At 44.0% G+C, this 18234-nt stretch overlaps 1 protein-coding gene across 1 annotated transcript; it reads left to right on the top strand.

Moving 5' to 3' along the window:
• The first annotated feature begins 166 nt into the window (after nucleotides 1–166).
• igfn1.3 (immunoglobulin like and fibronectin type III domain containing 1, tandem duplicate 3) lies at nucleotides 167–16239 on the top strand. Its single transcript, XM_062473259.1, has 24 exons — nucleotides 167–300; nucleotides 3711–3820; nucleotides 3976–4098; nucleotides 4318–4457; nucleotides 4628–4727; nucleotides 4919–4960; nucleotides 5110–5155; nucleotides 5248–5425; nucleotides 5584–5697; nucleotides 5810–5972; nucleotides 8521–8793; nucleotides 8968–9336; nucleotides 9554–9678; nucleotides 9845–9986; nucleotides 10118–10411; nucleotides 10615–10911; nucleotides 11119–11298; nucleotides 11510–11638; nucleotides 11800–12108; nucleotides 12291–12376; nucleotides 12665–12857; nucleotides 13283–13579; nucleotides 14521–14847; nucleotides 14955–16239. Exons 2-24 carry the CDS (start codon nucleotides 3769–3771, stop codon nucleotides 14957–14959), a joined length of 3984 nt encoding a protein of 1327 aa, XP_062329243.1. The 5' UTR covers nucleotides 167–300; nucleotides 3711–3768; the 3' UTR covers nucleotides 14960–16239.
• Nucleotides 16240–18234: the final 1995 nt, after the last annotated feature.

The following is an 18234-nucleotide window of genomic DNA, read 5'->3' as shown; positions in this document are numbered from 1 at the left end:
GTGTTAAATGTTAAATGTGGTCTATAAGAGCCCTCAGCCATATATTGAAGCTGAACATGAATTCAGAGGGAGGAGCCAGGATGCTGCCTGCCAGGCTGCTGTGACTCCTTTTCAAGAACTGCAACACTTGTCCCAAATACATGACAGTAAGCCTATCCCTGCCAGTCACTGTGACAGGGCGAAGCACAGCGTGAACTCTGCATCTCATGCAGGCTTGATCTCCTCACACGCAACGAAGACTCGAGTATCTGTAGGAAGTTCCAGGGGGCTGTGACGAGAAGACCGAACGCGTAAAGAAATGTGAGTGTTACTGTAGAAAACTTGAATAACTACTGACATTTCTTAGATTGTATTGGTGTACTTTCTTGTAGATTCTGTGGTACATCATCATAGGCTTCTCACAGTGTTTAATAGTCAAACTAAAGCTGAGGCGATTACAGCATGGGGATGCTGTGGAAACAGTATGTGCTGGAGGGTGTGAACACCTAGCGCTTGTTGTGTGGATGGTAACGTGTGGATCAGAGGGCCGAACAGGGCAGGCTACAACATCTGCTGCTGGAGGATGAGAAACATGTCATGAATGTTCAGTGCCAGCGGGGATCTGCTCTAACTCAGCAACAGAAGCTGTGTCTGCTCTAACTCAGCAACAGAAGCTGTGTCTGCTCTAACTCAGCAACAGAAGCTGTGTCTGCTCTAACTCAGCAACAGAAGCTGTGTCTGCTCTAACTCAGCAACAGAAGCTGTGTCTGCTCTAACTCAGCAACAGAAGCTGTGTCTGCTCTAACTCAGCAACAGAAGCTGTGTCTGCTCTAACTCAGCAACAGAAGCTGTGTCTGCTCTAACTCAGCAACAGAAGCTGTGTCTGCTCTAACTCAGCAACAGAAGCTGTGCTGCTGAACAGGAATAAGGAGATAGTGTCAATCTGAAATGACCCTCCCAAGTGGCTCAATAAAGATGTTCACACTAGCTGAAACTAAGAAAACTTTGAAAACTGAACTCTTTACATTTTATTCCAACTTCTTTACATTCAGTTATTGTCCAGTTTCAAGCAAGCACATGACATTACCACTGGACTAAAGTAGAATTGAGGCTCCGACAGAAATGCAACATCATATCACACAAAACGTCATGTGCAAGTATCAGACCAACCCTAGCATTTCAAGTGATGCTCGACAGCACGACACCCACATAAACCCATCACAGTGAGCATGCCAGGCCTGTAAGAGGAGACCCGACCACCACTAGACGGAGCCCAGCGGCCTGGGACACTGACCTGTCTCACACCCTTTTATTTATAAATCAATCCCCCCGCACAGTTGCTGGGCATGGCTGTTTTTCATGCCATACTAATATGGAAGTCCTAATGCCTGACTAGGCAAAGACATTCAACTCAGCGCACCCAGATGGCAGCCCATGCATAACTCACCTGATCTCAGGGTGTGCGGTTATGTGCGTTACACAGGATGCTCAGAGAGGGCCACTACAACGCACTTCCCACTAATTATCCATGTGAAATATATACATGGTAGATTTGAACCAATTAAATCCACAGGACTGAAAGGAGGAAGGGGTCATTGTTGAACGGACAGTGAAAATTTCAAAATGTTGTTAGCATGTGTGCAGTATATGCAACACTATACAACTTCACAAAAAATCTACAGATATTCTATAGATTCATTACGCCTACATACTAGTCTGTGGGGAATAAACTGTAAACTCTGATTTGTAGACAAATAAGTAGATCGATTTACAGGATTCTTATATTACAGTTGCGAAAACCCACTGTATGATTACTTCTTTTTGTGTGGATGTCCTTTGATGTGGTTAACTCCTGTGGATATCAGGGAGTTAACCTAGCTTGCAGCTATCCTTTACAGCATGCGACTCATGTCACATTTTGGTGCTTGATAGATAGTTTTATGAGCTACGTGACCTACTGCAAGCAGAATTAGGCAGGTGATGTACTACTGCCTAGTAAGGGCATGCTAAGTATTCTGTGGTCACAGGAATTCTTGCAACCTCTCTAGAATTAGAGAACCACTTTATGACTAATATAGTAATCTGACCAAAAGAAACATACACACTACTTAATATAAAAAGTTGTATGTGCAAAAGTCAAGTCTCCTAAATTCAAACCTGTGCTATTCAGATGCTTCAGAACTGTGGTTATTCTAACCATCTTCAAGGTGAATTAAAGTTTTATAATACCAAAGACTTCCTCTGTACAACCACATACATCCTTTTGAGATCCCGATGCATTCATAGTAATGTAGAAACAATGCAAGTATTTTAAAAGTCAACGAAACCTCCCAGCAAGAGTTATAACTCAGATAGAAAAGGACAGTGAAGTCATAAGTAATAACTCACATTATCTACCATTCTAATATAGTCTTCAACAAGAGCGGAGTTTACACAAAATGTGTCAACATTAGATTCCTGTGGCAGACATATTGCCAGAATCCAGTGGTTGAAGCTGAGGGAAATGACACCTGTTGCTGACTAGGACCATCTGAAGATGATTAACTGTGCGTCAGAGAGATGAGGTTTCTAACTGTTACTTATAGCTGTCCACCAGCACCTTCTGCTCCGGGCTCTCGCCCTGTCCTTTCTATAGACTCTCTCCCTGTCCTTTCTATAGGCTCTCGCCCTGTCCTTTCTACAGACTCTCGCCCTGTCCTTTCTATAGACTCTCTCCCTGTCCTTTCTATAGGCTCTCGCCCTGTCCTTTCTATAGGCTCTCTCCCTGTCCTTTCTATAGGCTCTCTCCCTGTCCTTTCTATAGACTCTCTCCCTGTCCTTTCTATAGACTCTCGCCCTGTCCTTTCTATAGACTCTCTCCCTGTCCTTTCTATAGACTCTCTCCCTGTCCTTTCTACAGACTCTCTCCCTGTCCTTTCTATAGACTCTCTCCCTGTCCTTTCTACAGACTCTCTCCCTGTCCTTTCTACAGACTCTCTCCCTGTCCTTTCTATAGGCTCTCTCCCTGTCCTTTCTACAGACTCTCTCCCTGTCCTTTCTATAGACTCTCTCCCTGTCCTTTCTATAGACTCTCTCCCTGTCCTTTCTACAGACTCTCTCCCTGTCCTTTCTACAGACTCTCTCCCTGTCCTTTCTATAGGCTCTCTCCCTGTCCTTTCTATAGACTCTCGCCCTGTCCTTTCTACAGACTCTCTCCCTGTCCTTTCTATAGACTCTCTCCCTGTCCTTTCTATAGGCTCTCTCCCTGTCCTTTCTACAGACTCTCTCCCTGTCCTTTCTATAGACTCTCTCCCTGTCCTTTCTACAGACTCTCTCCCTGTCCTTTCTATAGGCTCTCTCCCTGTCCTTTCTACAGACTCTCTCCCTGTCCTTTCTATAGACTCTCTCCCTGTCCTTTCTATAGACTCTCTCCCTGTCCGTGTTTCCTTCTCCCTACACAAGGCAGACTGCCTGGGATTGAGCGCCCAAATACACCAGGATCCCTGATGATAGAGTGCAGTTGAACCGGTGGAATGAATACTTAATTGTGCCTCGGAACCACACTATGAATTGTGTTCGGCATTGTGCAGCAATTAGTCTTCATGTTAGCTCACAGGAAATGAATCTCCCCCATCTATCTTACCGAACCCCAGCTCGTGTCTGAGCAGGGAGACATTATGGTGACGGCTCTGCTCCCTCACCTGCCTCTCTCTCGCTGTCTGCCTCTAATCTGAACCGTGCTGTTCCTCCAGAAAGAGAAAGCCCAGTCAGAAAAGCTGTTGTGTTTGACGTGAAAACAAGATTTCGAAGATGTCCAGGTTTAGGAAGACGAAGGACCCCGAGCCCACTGCTCCTGGGCAGGGTGAGCCACATTCATAAGCATCAAATCAACAAATTAATATATCCTCGTATAGGTGTGTCATAACCTAATATCAAGCCCTGTACATCTCCTTGTTGGTGTACAGAGGAGGACAATGCTGGATTGTTAAATCAGGGTTCTCTCTCTCTTTGTTCCAGTGGCCATCAAAAAGAGGTCGAGGGTTCCCGGGGTGATGATCACCCAGTATGTGGAGGAGATCCCAGAGGGGAAGAGCCACCCTGACTTCACCCGCAAGCCCATCGCTCTCACCATCCAGGAGGGTACAGTTCATCCACTCATATTCTACAGTCATAGTCATATTCTACATCGCCACATTAAGCTAACGAAACCTAAAAACACTGATCACATTCGTATTACATTTGGTCATACTTTCCTTATATTGAAATACTTCAATAAACATCACATCATGTGCTCTATGTGCACAAACACACAAATGTTGATACTGATACTCGAACACCGCATTTCTTCCGCTACTTAAGGTAAACTAGCGATTTTCAAGGCGATCATGACTGGAGACCCCACTCCCTCTGTGACCTGGGCGAGGAACAACGGCGAGGTGACTGACCCTGACCGGTATCAGTCTGTTTACGACGAAGCCTCTGGGGAGCACTCACTGCAGGTGTGGAAACAAACACCAAAACAAACTCCTGCTAAACAATGTACAGTACTGACAAGAGGTCTTGGGCTGAGGGCAAAACGCAAAGTATAATTGTGTGTGTGGGGGACGACGACCCAGAGACCGAACTCTAACTTAGCACTGCATGGAAACCCTCTCTCATGCCCTCTCAGATGCCAAACGTAGCTCCCGATCAAGCAGACACGTATAAATGCTTCGCCACTAACGATTATGGACGAGCTGTTGTCACTGCTGCCCTCAATGTGATCGAAGGTGAGATTACTCTCATTATTTTTGTTGTAAACAGTAATTATATCTTTAAAAAAAGGTCTCAAAAGAGCATTCTAAACTGCTAAACTATATATTCTGTACTGTATATTATAAAAATCTAATACTTGTTATATACAAGCATGTTTCACTGATTCTTTACCAATGTGTCTTTAATCTAATGATTTTCCTTCAAGTTGGCTATAAGAAAAGTCGGGCTATGCAAGAAACAAGAACAGGTTTGTTTTTATTTTTTACACAGGCCATTCCATTAAAATTGACTTTTTATTCATTTAGCTGACGCTTTCACCAAAGTGGCATAACTAGTGCATGCATTGTAAGTGCATCTTTAAGTGCAGTCTAACAAGATGAATGAATCCCAACCCAGCTGTTAGAGAAGTGCCTGAAGATTTCAAAAAGACCTTAAAGGCAAGGTAAGAACAAGGCAGGTAGATATGTCATGAAATCCATGAAATCTTGTTAAGAGCCTTTAAGTTAACACTTGGCTTGCTTATATTTGTTTCAGGGCCGATGGGCCGATAGAGAAAAAGAAAGTGATCGATGACAGTTTCTGGGATCTTCTGTTGAGCGCCGATAAGAAAGATTTTGAAAGTATCTGCTCTGAGTACGGAGTCACTGACTTCCGCTGGATGCTGAAGAAACTGAATGAGAAGAAGAAGGAGAGAGAGGAGGAGCAAGCTAAGGTTGGTGTTGGATCTCCTTATATCATCAAGACCCTGTACTGACAGTCAGTAATCATTCTCAAGATAAATGTTTATGCCTCAGACAACAGCGACAAGAACATAAGAACAGACTAGAATGTGCTCTGTGTACTCTGAAAATGAGTAATGTTCTCCAACAGTTCATTGAACAACTCAGCAACTTGAAGCCCATTGAAATTAAACCTGGAGGGGGTGCGCAGTTTGAATTTGAAATGACGCTCAAAGACCCAAACAGCAAACTCTTCTTGTTCAAGGTAAGCTTGAGTAATGTATGTGGTATTTATATATACAGTATATACAGTCTATCATATGGATTCATGATATTATTCTGTAAAATGTAAAGCCTAATCAAATGTCGTCGTACAGGATGGAGTGATGGTTGCGTTTGATTGCGACACGGAAGTAAAGCATAATTTAAAGAAAGTTGGTAAGAAATACATGTTCAACATCAACGACCTGAACCCTGAGGATGCTGGCCTTTACCAAGTCATGGTAGAGGGGGTGAACATCTTCTCTACTGACTTCAAAAGTAAGATCACTCTCTGACGAGTCTGTTCCCTCGTTAACATGATCAAGGGCGTATGTTCGATCATACATTGATCCATACAGGTTTATTGATCCGTATATGTTTATTGTTTGCACCTTCCGGCCACGGTAAACTGATTCTGAGGGCCTCATTTACTAACAGGATTGCGCCCATTTCAGGTGTACAATAGCGGGTAAAGACATAAAACCGTATTTACAAAGGCAGCGCACTTGAGTAAAAATGCAGATTACCGCTGCTGGGAGGGTATAAGGGAAAGTGGGCGTGTGCCGCAAAGAGATGGGAGGAGAGGTGTATTTGGGTGTGCTCAAGCCTTCGGCGAGAGCACAACCTTTGTTCTCTCACATATATATTATTATTATTATTTTTATTTCTTTTTGCCCCCCTAAAACTCAGTCAATATTTGGCCTACATAGACAACGTAGGTGTCAAAAGTTTCGTCTTGGTAGCGATTGAGTTCCTTCTATTGGAATTTACGTTCCGTTGCATGGTTTAGGCTGAAGTTAAGTTTTTGTGGCGAAAAGTGAAGCTAACGGTGGCTAATTTGCTAGCCACAGTCACTGACGTTACTAACGTCACTACGTCACTAACGTCACGAAAACACGCGTGACTACCTTTGGCAGAACATTCGTTTCACATCTGTTAACTTGGGGGATAGCTAGGCTAACTATAGCTTTACTGCAAGGCAGCTGCAGAAACGCCACAAGCAAAGAGGCCAGGGTGATAACTATTTACTCATTTTACTTTGTGATATGACACACAATTGTGATGTGTAATGTACAATATAAGCTGATATTATTAAGGAAGTACATCTACTTTCGGAAACAGTAGTCTACTATTTCACTGAAGTATTAGCATCATGACGTTAGCCTGTGTTGCCCGGGCAACACATACTACAGTGGTCTATGATGTATCTGTTTTCAATCGTTAAAATAAACATTCCTCACATATACATTTTCGTTGTAGGATTTATTATGACATTAGATTACAAGTAAACGATTTGTGGGTGAAATTATCATTACCTGTTGTTTCAATCCAGTGTATCACTGCAACGCTGTAGCCTACGTGAGACACTACAAAAACATCTACACAGCTGTAGGAAGTCAAACGGCGACAGAACATGTTCGGCACTCCCCTTACTTAAATCAAAAGTCTATCTAACTACTAACCTGAACTTCATTGCCACAGCCTAAACTTTGTCAATCTGTTCATGAAAATAATTAATTTCAGCCTAAACCGTACAACGGAACGTTAAATCCAATTCAACCAACGCAATCGCTACCGAGACGAACACAGCAGTAGTCTAGTACTGTACCGTAGTAGTACAATTTACCGGGGCAGCTTCTCCACACAGGGCTATATCGCATTTTGCGTTGTTACTGACAATGATCGCTACCAGTGAGCTTTTTATGAATGAGCGGTTTTCCACTAAATAAATGTCAAGCTTATTTACGTTTTGGGGGGCATATTTTCAGTTAGCAGATGGTACTGTTTGAATCGCGATTCCATCTTCTACTGCCGGTAACGTCGTAGAATAATCTTCAAAATGGGTTCTTTATTAATGAATGAATGCAATGAGTAGGCTAAATGCCTACTCATTGCTCATTTATTCGTTTTGATTCAACGATGAGGCTGCCTCTTGCAGGGGAAATGAGAAGGCATCCATTTCATTCTACACTTCACTCGTATTTTCAGTTGTAAATGAGCAGCAAAAAAAAATGCTTTTAAATCTATGTAATCTTTATAAATAATAAGTATGCATTTTTATATAAAATACAGAAATATCAGTTGTAAAAATGTCATTAAAAAACGGACCCCTGTGCAACCGACGCAAGCAAGCACACCCTACAATTTCCCCAGAAATTGTACCCTCTCTAGTTCTTCCTTGTAACATGTTTATGTTAGCTGTAACTTCGTGAACCAATATTTCTATCTCCTGTTCGCTGAACCTTCTTTTTCTTTTCCTCGTATCACCCATGGTGGCAGTAACATGCAGGCGATTTCTCCAGTCTTTTAACTGCACGCTAATTAACACTAAAGGGCGGAGTAAGGCGCTGATTGCCCGACGAGGATCTGGTTTGATAAATACCACGCAAAATGCGGAAATACACCGTGCGCTATTAGCGGTTGGGCAAAGGGGCAGATTAAGCTGGGTCGCAATGTTAGTAAATGAGGCCCTGATTCTCTGATTCTGACAAGGGTATTTATTAGACATGTCCCATCCTGTTATTGAAAATTGAAAATAAGACCCCCCCCCTCCCATTTTGATTAAGAAAATCATATTTAACGGCTGCATCCTTAGTTATAAGGATCCTTAGTTATAAATCCTACCTACATTTAAAAACATACGCCCCTGAATATGATGTATGGTGTTTGTGCACAGACTGCACATTCCAAACCTGTCCATTTGTCTGTGTATCAAGTCTCATCTCCTCTCCCACCTCCTCTCCTCTCTCACCTCCTCTCCTCTCTCACCTCCTCTCCTCTCCTCTCTCACCTCCTCTCCTCTCTCACCTCCTCTCCCACCTCGTAGTTCCTACCGTCGACTTCCTGGTCAAGATCCAGGAAGTGAAGGCCACGGAGAGAGAGGACGCCGTGTTTGAGTGTGTGCTCGATCATCCCATGACCAGGATCCAGTGGATGGGGAAGACTGTTCCCTTGGAGCAAGGAGAGAAATATGACATCACCGTGTCAGAGGACATGCTCATTCACAGACTGGTCGTCAAAGACTGCTTGCAGCTGGACAAGGGCATCTACGCTGCAGTGGCAGGAATAAAGTCTTGCAATGCTTGGCTTGTTGTTGAAGGTAAGATTACATTCAACAATGCTTGATGCCACCAAGCCAGCATGCAACATTACTTAACTATACTATGCTAAACTTAAACTAAAATACTACTCAGTAAGTTCCACGGATGTCCTACCCTAACACTGTGTGTTATCATAACATACTAAACCTGCTCATGTTATGGTCCTTAAACAGCTGATAAGGACCCTAACAATCGTGGAAAGAAGGCCGTCCGTAAGACGACCCAGGCGGGCGGGGGAGCAGACCTGGCCAAGGTCGCCCAGGAGCAGCAGGGCAAGCTGCAGAAGGAGAGAGAAGAGATGATAGAGGTGGTGATGCAGGCCCAGGCGGAGAAGGCGGCCGCAGCTGAAGAAAAACCTGAACCAGAACCGGCAGCAGAACCAGCAGCAGAACCAGCATCAGAACCAGCATCAGAACCAGCGGAACCAAAACCTGAGCCTGTGGAAGAGCCGAAGGTGGAAGAACCGGAGGAGGAGGAAGAAACGCCCACGGAGAAGAAGAAGAGAGTGAGAACTGGACCCCTGATCCCAGACACAGTCATAGGTGAGAGTAGACTGATCTGTCTGGCTGTCTCTCTATGTCTGTCTGTGTCTAAGTGTCCATCTATCCATCTGTCTAATTTTATATCAATCTATCAATCCATCCATCCCAGTTTAGTGGGATACCCTGTGCACTATCATGATACTGCAGGTAGAATGGTGAAAGCCCGATGTTGACACAGGGATTGTTCCTCCCTGGTCCTGACACCCCTGTTCTCCAGATCCAGGAGTCCACTTCACCACAGGGCTGTCGGACATCACCGCTGTCATCGGCACGTCTGCAGAGCTGGTGTGCAAGCTGAGCAGCGAGGACTGCGATGGCGTCTGGTACAAGGACGGGGAGGAGGTGAGGAGGAAGATGGAGTGAAAATATGCTGAACGCCGTAGCTACTGTATAGCTTGATAAATCCATGAGAGAGATATACAAATTCAAACAAATGTACCTTAATGAAACTGAAACGGTGCAGTAATCTCTTTATGGTTGTAATTATGTATTTTGTGTCCCATTCCAGATTACAGCATCAGATGAAATCTCCCTGGTTAAAGATGGGTCTTATCACAAACTCATAGTTAAGAGCTGCAAGGAAGAGGACACAGGGAAATACCGCTTTGAGGCAGACGGGCGCAAAACAGAGGCCATGTTGACTGTGGAGGGTAAGAGTCTCTTTGTCTGTCTGCCTGTCTGTCTATCTATTTATATATGTACTGTATTTAGTGTACAGAGACATGAGTCTCTATAATATATATGTCTATAATATTTCACATATGGCACCTGCCTGTTTCAGACCCTCCCAGGATCAACCTTGATGACCTGGCAAAGTTCTCGGAGCCCGTCATCATCAGGACGGGCCAGAACGCCACCTTTAAGCTGCCCTTCACGGGCCGCGAGCCCATGAAGATCCAGTGGTACAACGAGGGCGAGGAGCTTCTGGAAGACTCCAACATCAAGATTGAGAAGTCGTCGTCTCAGAGTCGCCTTCTGCTCAGCAAGTGCCCACGCAAAAGCAGCGGGGAAATCAAGATCAAAATCAAGAACGAGTGTGGAACTATCGAGGCCTTATCCAGGCTTATTGTACTGGGTAAGCAGCGCACATTTAATCAATACCACAATAAAACCCACCGCATGCCATTCCTGACAAGAGAAATATGATAGATAAAGATACATTATCTTTAATAAAATAAACATCTTATTTCATATCTTATATATAAAGACCTCCAATAACAAGATAAATAAGAACATGCTTCGGTAACTATTGTTTTCCCACAATGTTTTGGGCCCCAGACAGACCCACCCCTCCCCTGGCCCCTGTGGACATCATCGAGAGCTCCTCGTCCGCTGTGGAGTTCAAGTGGAGGCCCCCCAAGGACGACGGTGGCTCCCCGATCACCAACTACCTCCTGGAGCGGCAGCAGCTAGGGAGAAACAGCTGGAAGAAGCTGGGGCAGATCCCGGGAGAGCCCAAGTACAGGGACACGGACGTGGACCATGGCAGGAAGTACTGTTACCACATCCGAGCCGTGACGGAGGAGGGCATCAGTGAGATGATGGAGACGGACGATCTCCAGGCCGGAACTAAAGGTGGGTCACTCGTCTCTCGTGTCATTCCACATTAAACGCTCGCTCCTCTGTCTTGTGATTGTGTTGTGTCCGGGTGCCTCAGAGGTATAAACCAAGCCTATATTGGATTCCTTGGTGTAAGTGACCTGAGGTCAACTTCCATATCTGCTGAATTTATGTCTGTAGATTTGGCTGGGTGTCAGATGTAGTTGTGTTATTGTCATGTAGCGTATCCTGGATCCCCTTCTGCTCCCAAAGTGGTCAGCGCCTTCAAGGACTGCATCAACCTGGCCTGGTCTCCTCCCTCCAACACTGGAGGCACCAACATCCTGGGGTACAACCTGGAGAAACGCAAGAAAGGCAGCAATCTGTGGGGGCCTGTTAACCAACCAGACGAGCCTATCAAAGGTGTGTCCGTTTGAATGTTACGCCTAATTAGTATGTTCCCGAGCGTGAAATGTGAAACGTATTTATGTGACTGCGTTCAATTCGGCGGCAACTGTTTGAAGGTTTGTTGTTGCCGCTCTAATTATGTTTTTCAGCCATACTCTAGGCATGTTAAAAAGCCAGAGAAATTACTGTGTTTTGATCCTTCCATATCGTGTTGTCATGCCCACAGAGAAGAAGTGCGCAGTAAAAGACGTTGTTGAGGGAATGGAGTACGAGTTTCGTGTCTCGGCCATTAACATTTCAGGAGCAGGAGAGCCAAGTGCCCCGTCTGAATTTGTAATCGCGAGAGACCCAAAGAGTAAGTTACCGTGACAACCAAATAAATGTCATAAATAAATAAATGTTTGAAGACACAGCACATATTTACTCTGTGTGTGATCCCATAGCACACAGGCCCTTTGCACGATGAAATTACACTTTCTGTGAATAAAAACGTCATATTGTTCTGTTATTTTTCAGAGCCCCCCGGTAAAGTGATCGACCTGAAGGTGACAGACTCCACCTACACCACCTTGTCTCTCTCCTGGACGAAGCCCAAGGACATCGAAAAGGTGGAGGACGAGGCCAAGGGCTACTTTGTGGAGATCAGACCAGCAGAGAACCCTGAATGGGATCGCTGTAACTCCAATGCCATCACCATGACGTCCTTCACGGTGAAGGGCCTGAAGTCCATGGCCATGTACTGGGTGAGGGTGATCGCCACCAACGATGGAGGGCAGGGACAACCCCAGGAACTGGACAACTACATCCTGGCGATGCCTCCTCCTGGTGAGTGACAGCAACAGACCTCACAAAGTAGATATGGCTATGCTACTGTGTGTGAAACAATGTCCAGAGTTCAAGCTACAAAAAAACATATGTTGTGTCATATCATAAATATTAATCCTAATGCTAAACATCACTAAGCCCCATGCTAACTAAGCCCCATGCTAACATGTGCTTTCTCCCAGTGAGACCAAGGTTCACTGATGCTAAGATGAAGAGCTTCATGGTAGTGAGAGCTGGCAACTCTGCAAGAGTCAACATCAACTTTGAGGTTCTGTGAAATCAATCATGCAAAATCTCAAGCATGTAAAGCATTTAAATAAATCTTCCCAGTGTTGTTGCACAGCGGAGGCCACAGTCTGACAAACATGTCACGTCTGTCTGCCTTTTTATCAAAGTCACATATGCTGGATGCCAGTAGTCCCATTGCTAATGTGTGAAATAGCAAGAATAAGACAAAAGTCCACACTAAAAAGTGTGTATAAGGGGTGTGCATGTTGAGATTTCATCAAGAGAAACAGAGATTGACCCTAGCGCTGACCCGTGTGTTTGATTGCAGGCCTCTCCGATGCCAAACATCACCTGGCTGAAGGATGGCGTTCCCGTGTCGAAGCGCGTCACCGCCAGCAACGCCGACACCACATCCCAGATGCTCATCCCCTCGTCCGAGCGCTCCGACACGGGCATCTACACCATCGTGGTCAAGAACATCGTTGGTCAGGACACCTTCAGTGTTGAGATCAGAGTCACAGGTACACTGAAACAAGCCACCTGATCACGAAGGGGCATAGGTTTGTTTTAAAATGTGGGTGAGACCGCCCACCAGCCCCCAATGAGAATGTGACTTGTGTTCTTAATCTGCGCCATGAAATTATCTACTTCTTCTCCTTTGGTTTTATTGGCAGACTACCAACCTGTTTAAATCCCTTTGAGCCTGTAATTGTTTGTCATCTTCCACTAACAGACACGTTTGCAAACTCTTAGGTTAGAGCACTAAAACTTATTTAAGATAATAATTCATAATAATTCAATTATTAATTGTTTTATTATTATTTTTAGGGGAGCTGAGATGAAATTTAGGTGTGCTTGAGCCCCCCTAAAATAATCTAAAATAGCCACTGATTTGTAGTACGTTGTAACCCAGCGAGTGATGGTGATGTATCTGACCTTCTCCCAGACGACCCCAAGCCTCCAGGCCCGGTGGAGCTGGAGCAGAACGTCCCTGGAACCGTGACCGTGTCCTGGACTCCCTCCCCAGACGAGAAGAGAGACGACAGACTGCACTACATGGTGTCCAAGAGAGACTCCATCAAGCGCACCTGGCAGACTGTGGCCGACCGCCTCTTCAACAACAACTTCACGGCCATCAACATCCTGGCCGGGAGGGAGTATAGCTTCCGGGTGTACGCCAAAAACGACATGGGCCTCTCCGCTCCCTCTAATTCACCAAACTGGGGGGAAGTGAAAATAAAAGGTTATTAGGCTATTCAAGACAGCTGTGTTTGTCCTTTAAATCGGCAGCAGAACAATTACGATTAAACTAAAATTGTAGCAACAGCTCACGACATGCCGTGTTATAGGCTTGTTATCAGAGCGATTTGTCTCGGGTTGATAAAAAAATCATTATCACAGTTAATAAGGGCCGTTGTTCGATCAGATGCGAAATTGAACTTTTATGAAACGGTCAGTTTGGCAATATGAAAGTAATAGACACTTAAACTTAAATCATTTTAAAATAGACCTACGGGCTCATGTTCATAATAAAACAGGCCCTCCTGGCTGCACACATTATGACATTAGTGCGAAGCCGTTGCAATGCAACGCATACACTACTGTAGTAGCAAGCTAGTAGCACTACTACAGGCTGGCATTATTGACTTCATTATTTGGCACTTAGTTACATAGCTAACTTTGTTTGTTAGATAGTTAACAATCGTATCGTAGGTCAAAGTTTACCCTAAAGTCTTTCAATTAAGTTAGTTAGCTAACTTTGAGTGTTAGCCCGCTAGCTAGAGATAGCTAACTGTCGTATTTTGATAGGCTAACAGGCGAGGATTGATACTGAATTGTGTAAAGGTACCAGACTTTTATTTATGTATTTTTTGAACGCTTGGCACTTTAAAATTTATTTTTAATAATTTGTATTACTTGCTTGAACTCCAACAAAGTCAGTGTACAGTCACAATTGCAATCCAGCATAAATACATGTGTATACTGTTGTACAGATATATAGATTGTTTACATAAGGGAAATGTTAAATAGGCTACATGACATGACTGAAGTGAATAGGAGGACAGATGAGCACATTGATTGAACACATTTTTCATCCAAGTCTTATTAGCAACTTCACCTGCTTGACATAATGATTGATGATGACTAATCGGTTACTTCCCTATTATCTAATGCTCCCTGCAGAGAAGTTCACTCTGAGTTTACCCACGTCCAAAACTGTGACCTTGGAAGTCGCGCCATCCTTCCTGGTTCCTTTGAAAATGCACAACAGTCCTGAGAGTTACGAGTGCTACATGACTTGCGCCGTGAGAGGGGACCCCACACCCCACGTCACATGGTACAGGAACAACATCAGCCTCAACACCAACACCAACTACTACATCTCCAACACCTGTGGGGTTTGTTCTATGACCATCCTGAGAGTCGGACCCAAGGACACCGGAGAGTACAAGATCATCGCCGAGAACCCTCTGGGAAGGGCAGAGTGCGCCACTAAACTCACAGTGAAAGGTAACAGGCCATGTCCAATAAAAATTCTCAGTTGATCTACTAGAGCATAAATCTTTTTGCGTTTTGACATTTGTACTTTGTACATTTCATCTTCTTTTGTCTTTCAGACTGATGTAGGTAGATAGTCTTCCATCCTGGCATCTGTCCCGCTAACCTGATCAAGACGTCTAGATGAGAGTTATAGGCAAGATACAACACAGTAACTTCTGTAAGAGAATCGAGGTTAGGTGATGTGTTGCTTTCAGTGTTGTACCCATATCTGGTGCTTGTTTCCTGAAGTGTTTCCAAAAATGTGCAGTAAACTGTAGTTGACATAATGTTGTAGTTAAGATAAATGCTTTGTTGATAATCTGTTAAATATGATTTCAGTAGATAGTGTGACAACTTGGGTTTATGACCAGAAGCTGTGAATATCCTTTGTTTGTGACTTTTCAGCAAATCAGCAATCTCTATCAAACATAGGTGTATTATACAGTATAAGTATTGTAGGTCAAATAAACATATTTTAAGGAAAAATAAAATGTCAAGTTATCATATATGTCAAGTCATCCCCAAAACCAATATAGACATACATGAATTTGCTGGGTCTAAGGAGGATATAGTAAGACAGGCAAACTAAGGCCCTCGAGGACTCCAACCAGTCTCAGAAACTTGTGTGCTGTTGTCACACTGGCTTTGCTTTTGTTTTGCCAACTGTCACAAGGCTTCACATTTCTCTTTTTACTGCGAGCATGCAGTTATGTTCTTTCAGGGGATATTGTGAGTTAAAATTGGAACGTCATAAATACATGGAAAGTCATAAATGATTTGAAATTCACATGCGTGACCTTGTAAACATTCAGTTATTTCTCCCGAGTTCTACGTCTGGAGAAATGCTAACATTGTGAGTAAGAGTGCAGGGTTTCCTTCTGGTTATTGACACAGGAAACAACAAGTGTTTATTAGGGCATATGTGCACGACACACTGACGTTTAAAAGCCTATAACTGTCTGAGAAGACCCATCTTCACTTTCTCTGTCACACGCAGAGGAAAGTCCTCTGTAAAAATAGTTAGTGCCACAGTGAAGCAGCAACGATCAGAGTAACGTAAACTATTAGACACTATATCTTAGTTCTGGATAAAGCAGTGTTAATCTACCAATTATGTACTCAGAAATTGGTCATGTGCTTGGTTACTCGGTTACTATTTTGGGCGTGCATTTACATACATATCAAAAGGAAATTACATCACTTGTGGTACTAGTCAGATAACAACCTGTTCACAAATGGAAAGAGTGAATCGGGGCTCGTGTGAAATTCGTTGTGTATGTCAAGTTGTTGAGCATTGAGTTGTTGAGTCATATTCATAGCTCTTGAGCTTGGTGACCCATGTAATAAATACCTTCAAGAACATCAAGAGTCTCACTCTCAAGCTCCCATGCCTGTGTTCCCTCAGCATTCCGGAAGGCAGGCGTCAACTTTTATTGCATTTCCCGAAATACCCACAACGCACAATCAATCGTGCTCGGACCTAGCATGACTGTGCGTTTAAAGGAATACAATGAGCCTGACCCCTGGTTTTACGATCCAGAGGGCTGGGAGCAGCAGCCATTTAAGGGCCCGTCCAGCAAGCTGCTGCCTTCTGTGTTTCTGGCTTCTCACCACGCAGACACAACATTCTGAAGCACTAACCTCATGTGTAGTTTATTCTCCTTGCAAGCAAATCAGTCAATTAGTACAATTAGTAATAATAATGTGTTTCACCACTACTAATATTGCTACTCCTGGGCTTACTGATAACAATACCAATAGTAGTTGTTATCATACCGTATAATAGTACTATTAATTATAGTACTATTATAGTACTATTCATCCACAATGATTATCATTCTCAATCAAAAAAATAGATGGCATAGATAATTGACTAACCTTGTCCTTGGCCACAGAAGCACATAGCAAACTTCTGATTCATCGATCCCCAAAGCGTGATGTTTGAAATGAAGAAGGTGATTCTTCATTCCAGCCTGCAGCCCCTTGGCAGCTCTAGGATTCTAACGTTGTTCTCCTGTGAGGATGTTTCCTATAATTTCCACATCTGTCACCAAGCAGATGCTTGTCGCTCATTGTTTACATCAAAACAAGAACAAAAACACACAAGGAAACTGACAAGAAACCTTGATCACCCATACGGTTGCAATCACGTTCAGCTTCAGTTGATTGAGAGGATGCAACCTGCCACTGTGTTGAAATCGAGTGTTCCAGTTCAACGTGTTTCCTCGCCTCTTGCTTTCTTGTCATCTCATAAACTGTACAGCGCTGCACCTGCATAATGAATCTCACCTTCAAGCTTATCAAACCTTTTTATGTTATCCTTGGAGAGGCTATAAGACCTTCGGCCAAGAAAATACATGAGAAGAACCAGGTGCACTACTCTGTGATCACATGACCATCTAGGTTTCAGCCTCATAGTACTCCCTAGAAGAGCTATCGTTTGTTTCAGCATGTCGATACAGATGCCCTGCCTCTGTCTTGTTTTGAAACACTACAACTATCATATGAACTGACATCACATTTCCTTCATTTGCGGCCTTTTATCACATACTGTTCACTGGGGAGACAATTAAGAGGATAGCCGGTGTGATGTGGTGATAAATAACACCATTCAAAGCAATGTGGTAGTTAAATCGCCGGGCAACCTTGAGTTTTAACTGCGCTAACCTCTCTGGCACCTGTCGACACGCACGTCGCAGCTGCAGATGGTGCAAGAAACTCCACTGTCGTGGAACGTCCTCTTGGAAGGTCTGGTTTTGTTCAGGATCACTGGGTGAGGAGCAGACCAGGGCTTTGTCTGGGGAGACAGCTTAAGTACTGAACAGTAAATCATGTTTACAATGTATTTATTTTCTTGTTTGTCTTCTACTGTCTCTGAATGTATTTCGTGTCGGTGTGTGCGTGTGTGACTGTGTGAGAGTACGTGTTTTTCAACGGAATATGTGTACTTTGAGTAAAATGTGGTTAGATGTTTGCGTGAAGCATTTTTTAGCTCTTATCACGTCCTGTACAGGTCTGTCTCGTACAAGTGATTCCTTGTCTCAGGTATGCTGACCTGTTCAGATATAGGTTCCCAGACAGATTTAACAACCATGGAGACTCACACAGCACACTGCTGTAGATAAGAAATGCCACACGATCACATGAAGTGCTTCTCTGCCATCCTGCTGCTGCCCCTGGTTGAGATCATCCCCTCTGAAAAGTTCTGAATTCCTCCTCAGGTCAACGCCGAACCAACACACCATGCCCACCCCCCCCCCCCCCCCCTTCTCCTGAGTTGCCTGTTAAACCAAAAACTAATGAGCAATCCTCTCTCCCTACAGGCAGCCTGAACCAGGGAGCTTGTCGCAGAATCTC

The sequence above is a fragment of the Osmerus eperlanus genome, chromosome 1 (genome assembly GCF_963692335.1).
Source record: "Osmerus eperlanus chromosome 1, fOsmEpe2.1, whole genome shotgun sequence".
Lineage (NCBI taxonomy): Eukaryota > Metazoa > Chordata > Actinopteri > Osmeriformes > Osmeridae > Osmerus > Osmerus eperlanus.
This window is presented reverse-complemented; position numbering and strand designations above follow the sequence as displayed.

Coding starts and splice junctions, on each gene's coding strand:
- igfn1.3 (XM_062473259.1), top strand. CDS start 3,769: ATGTCCAGGTTTAGGAAGACGAAGGACCCCGAGCCCACTGCTCCTGGG. Junction 5,426..5,583: donor GAGAGGAGGAGCAAGCTAAG/GTTGGTGTTGGA, acceptor GTTCTCCAACAG/TTCATTGAACAACTCAGCAA. Junction 10,912..11,118: donor TCTCCAGGCCGGAACTAAAG/GTGGGTCACTCG, acceptor ATTGTCATGTAG/CGTATCCTGGATCCCCTTCT.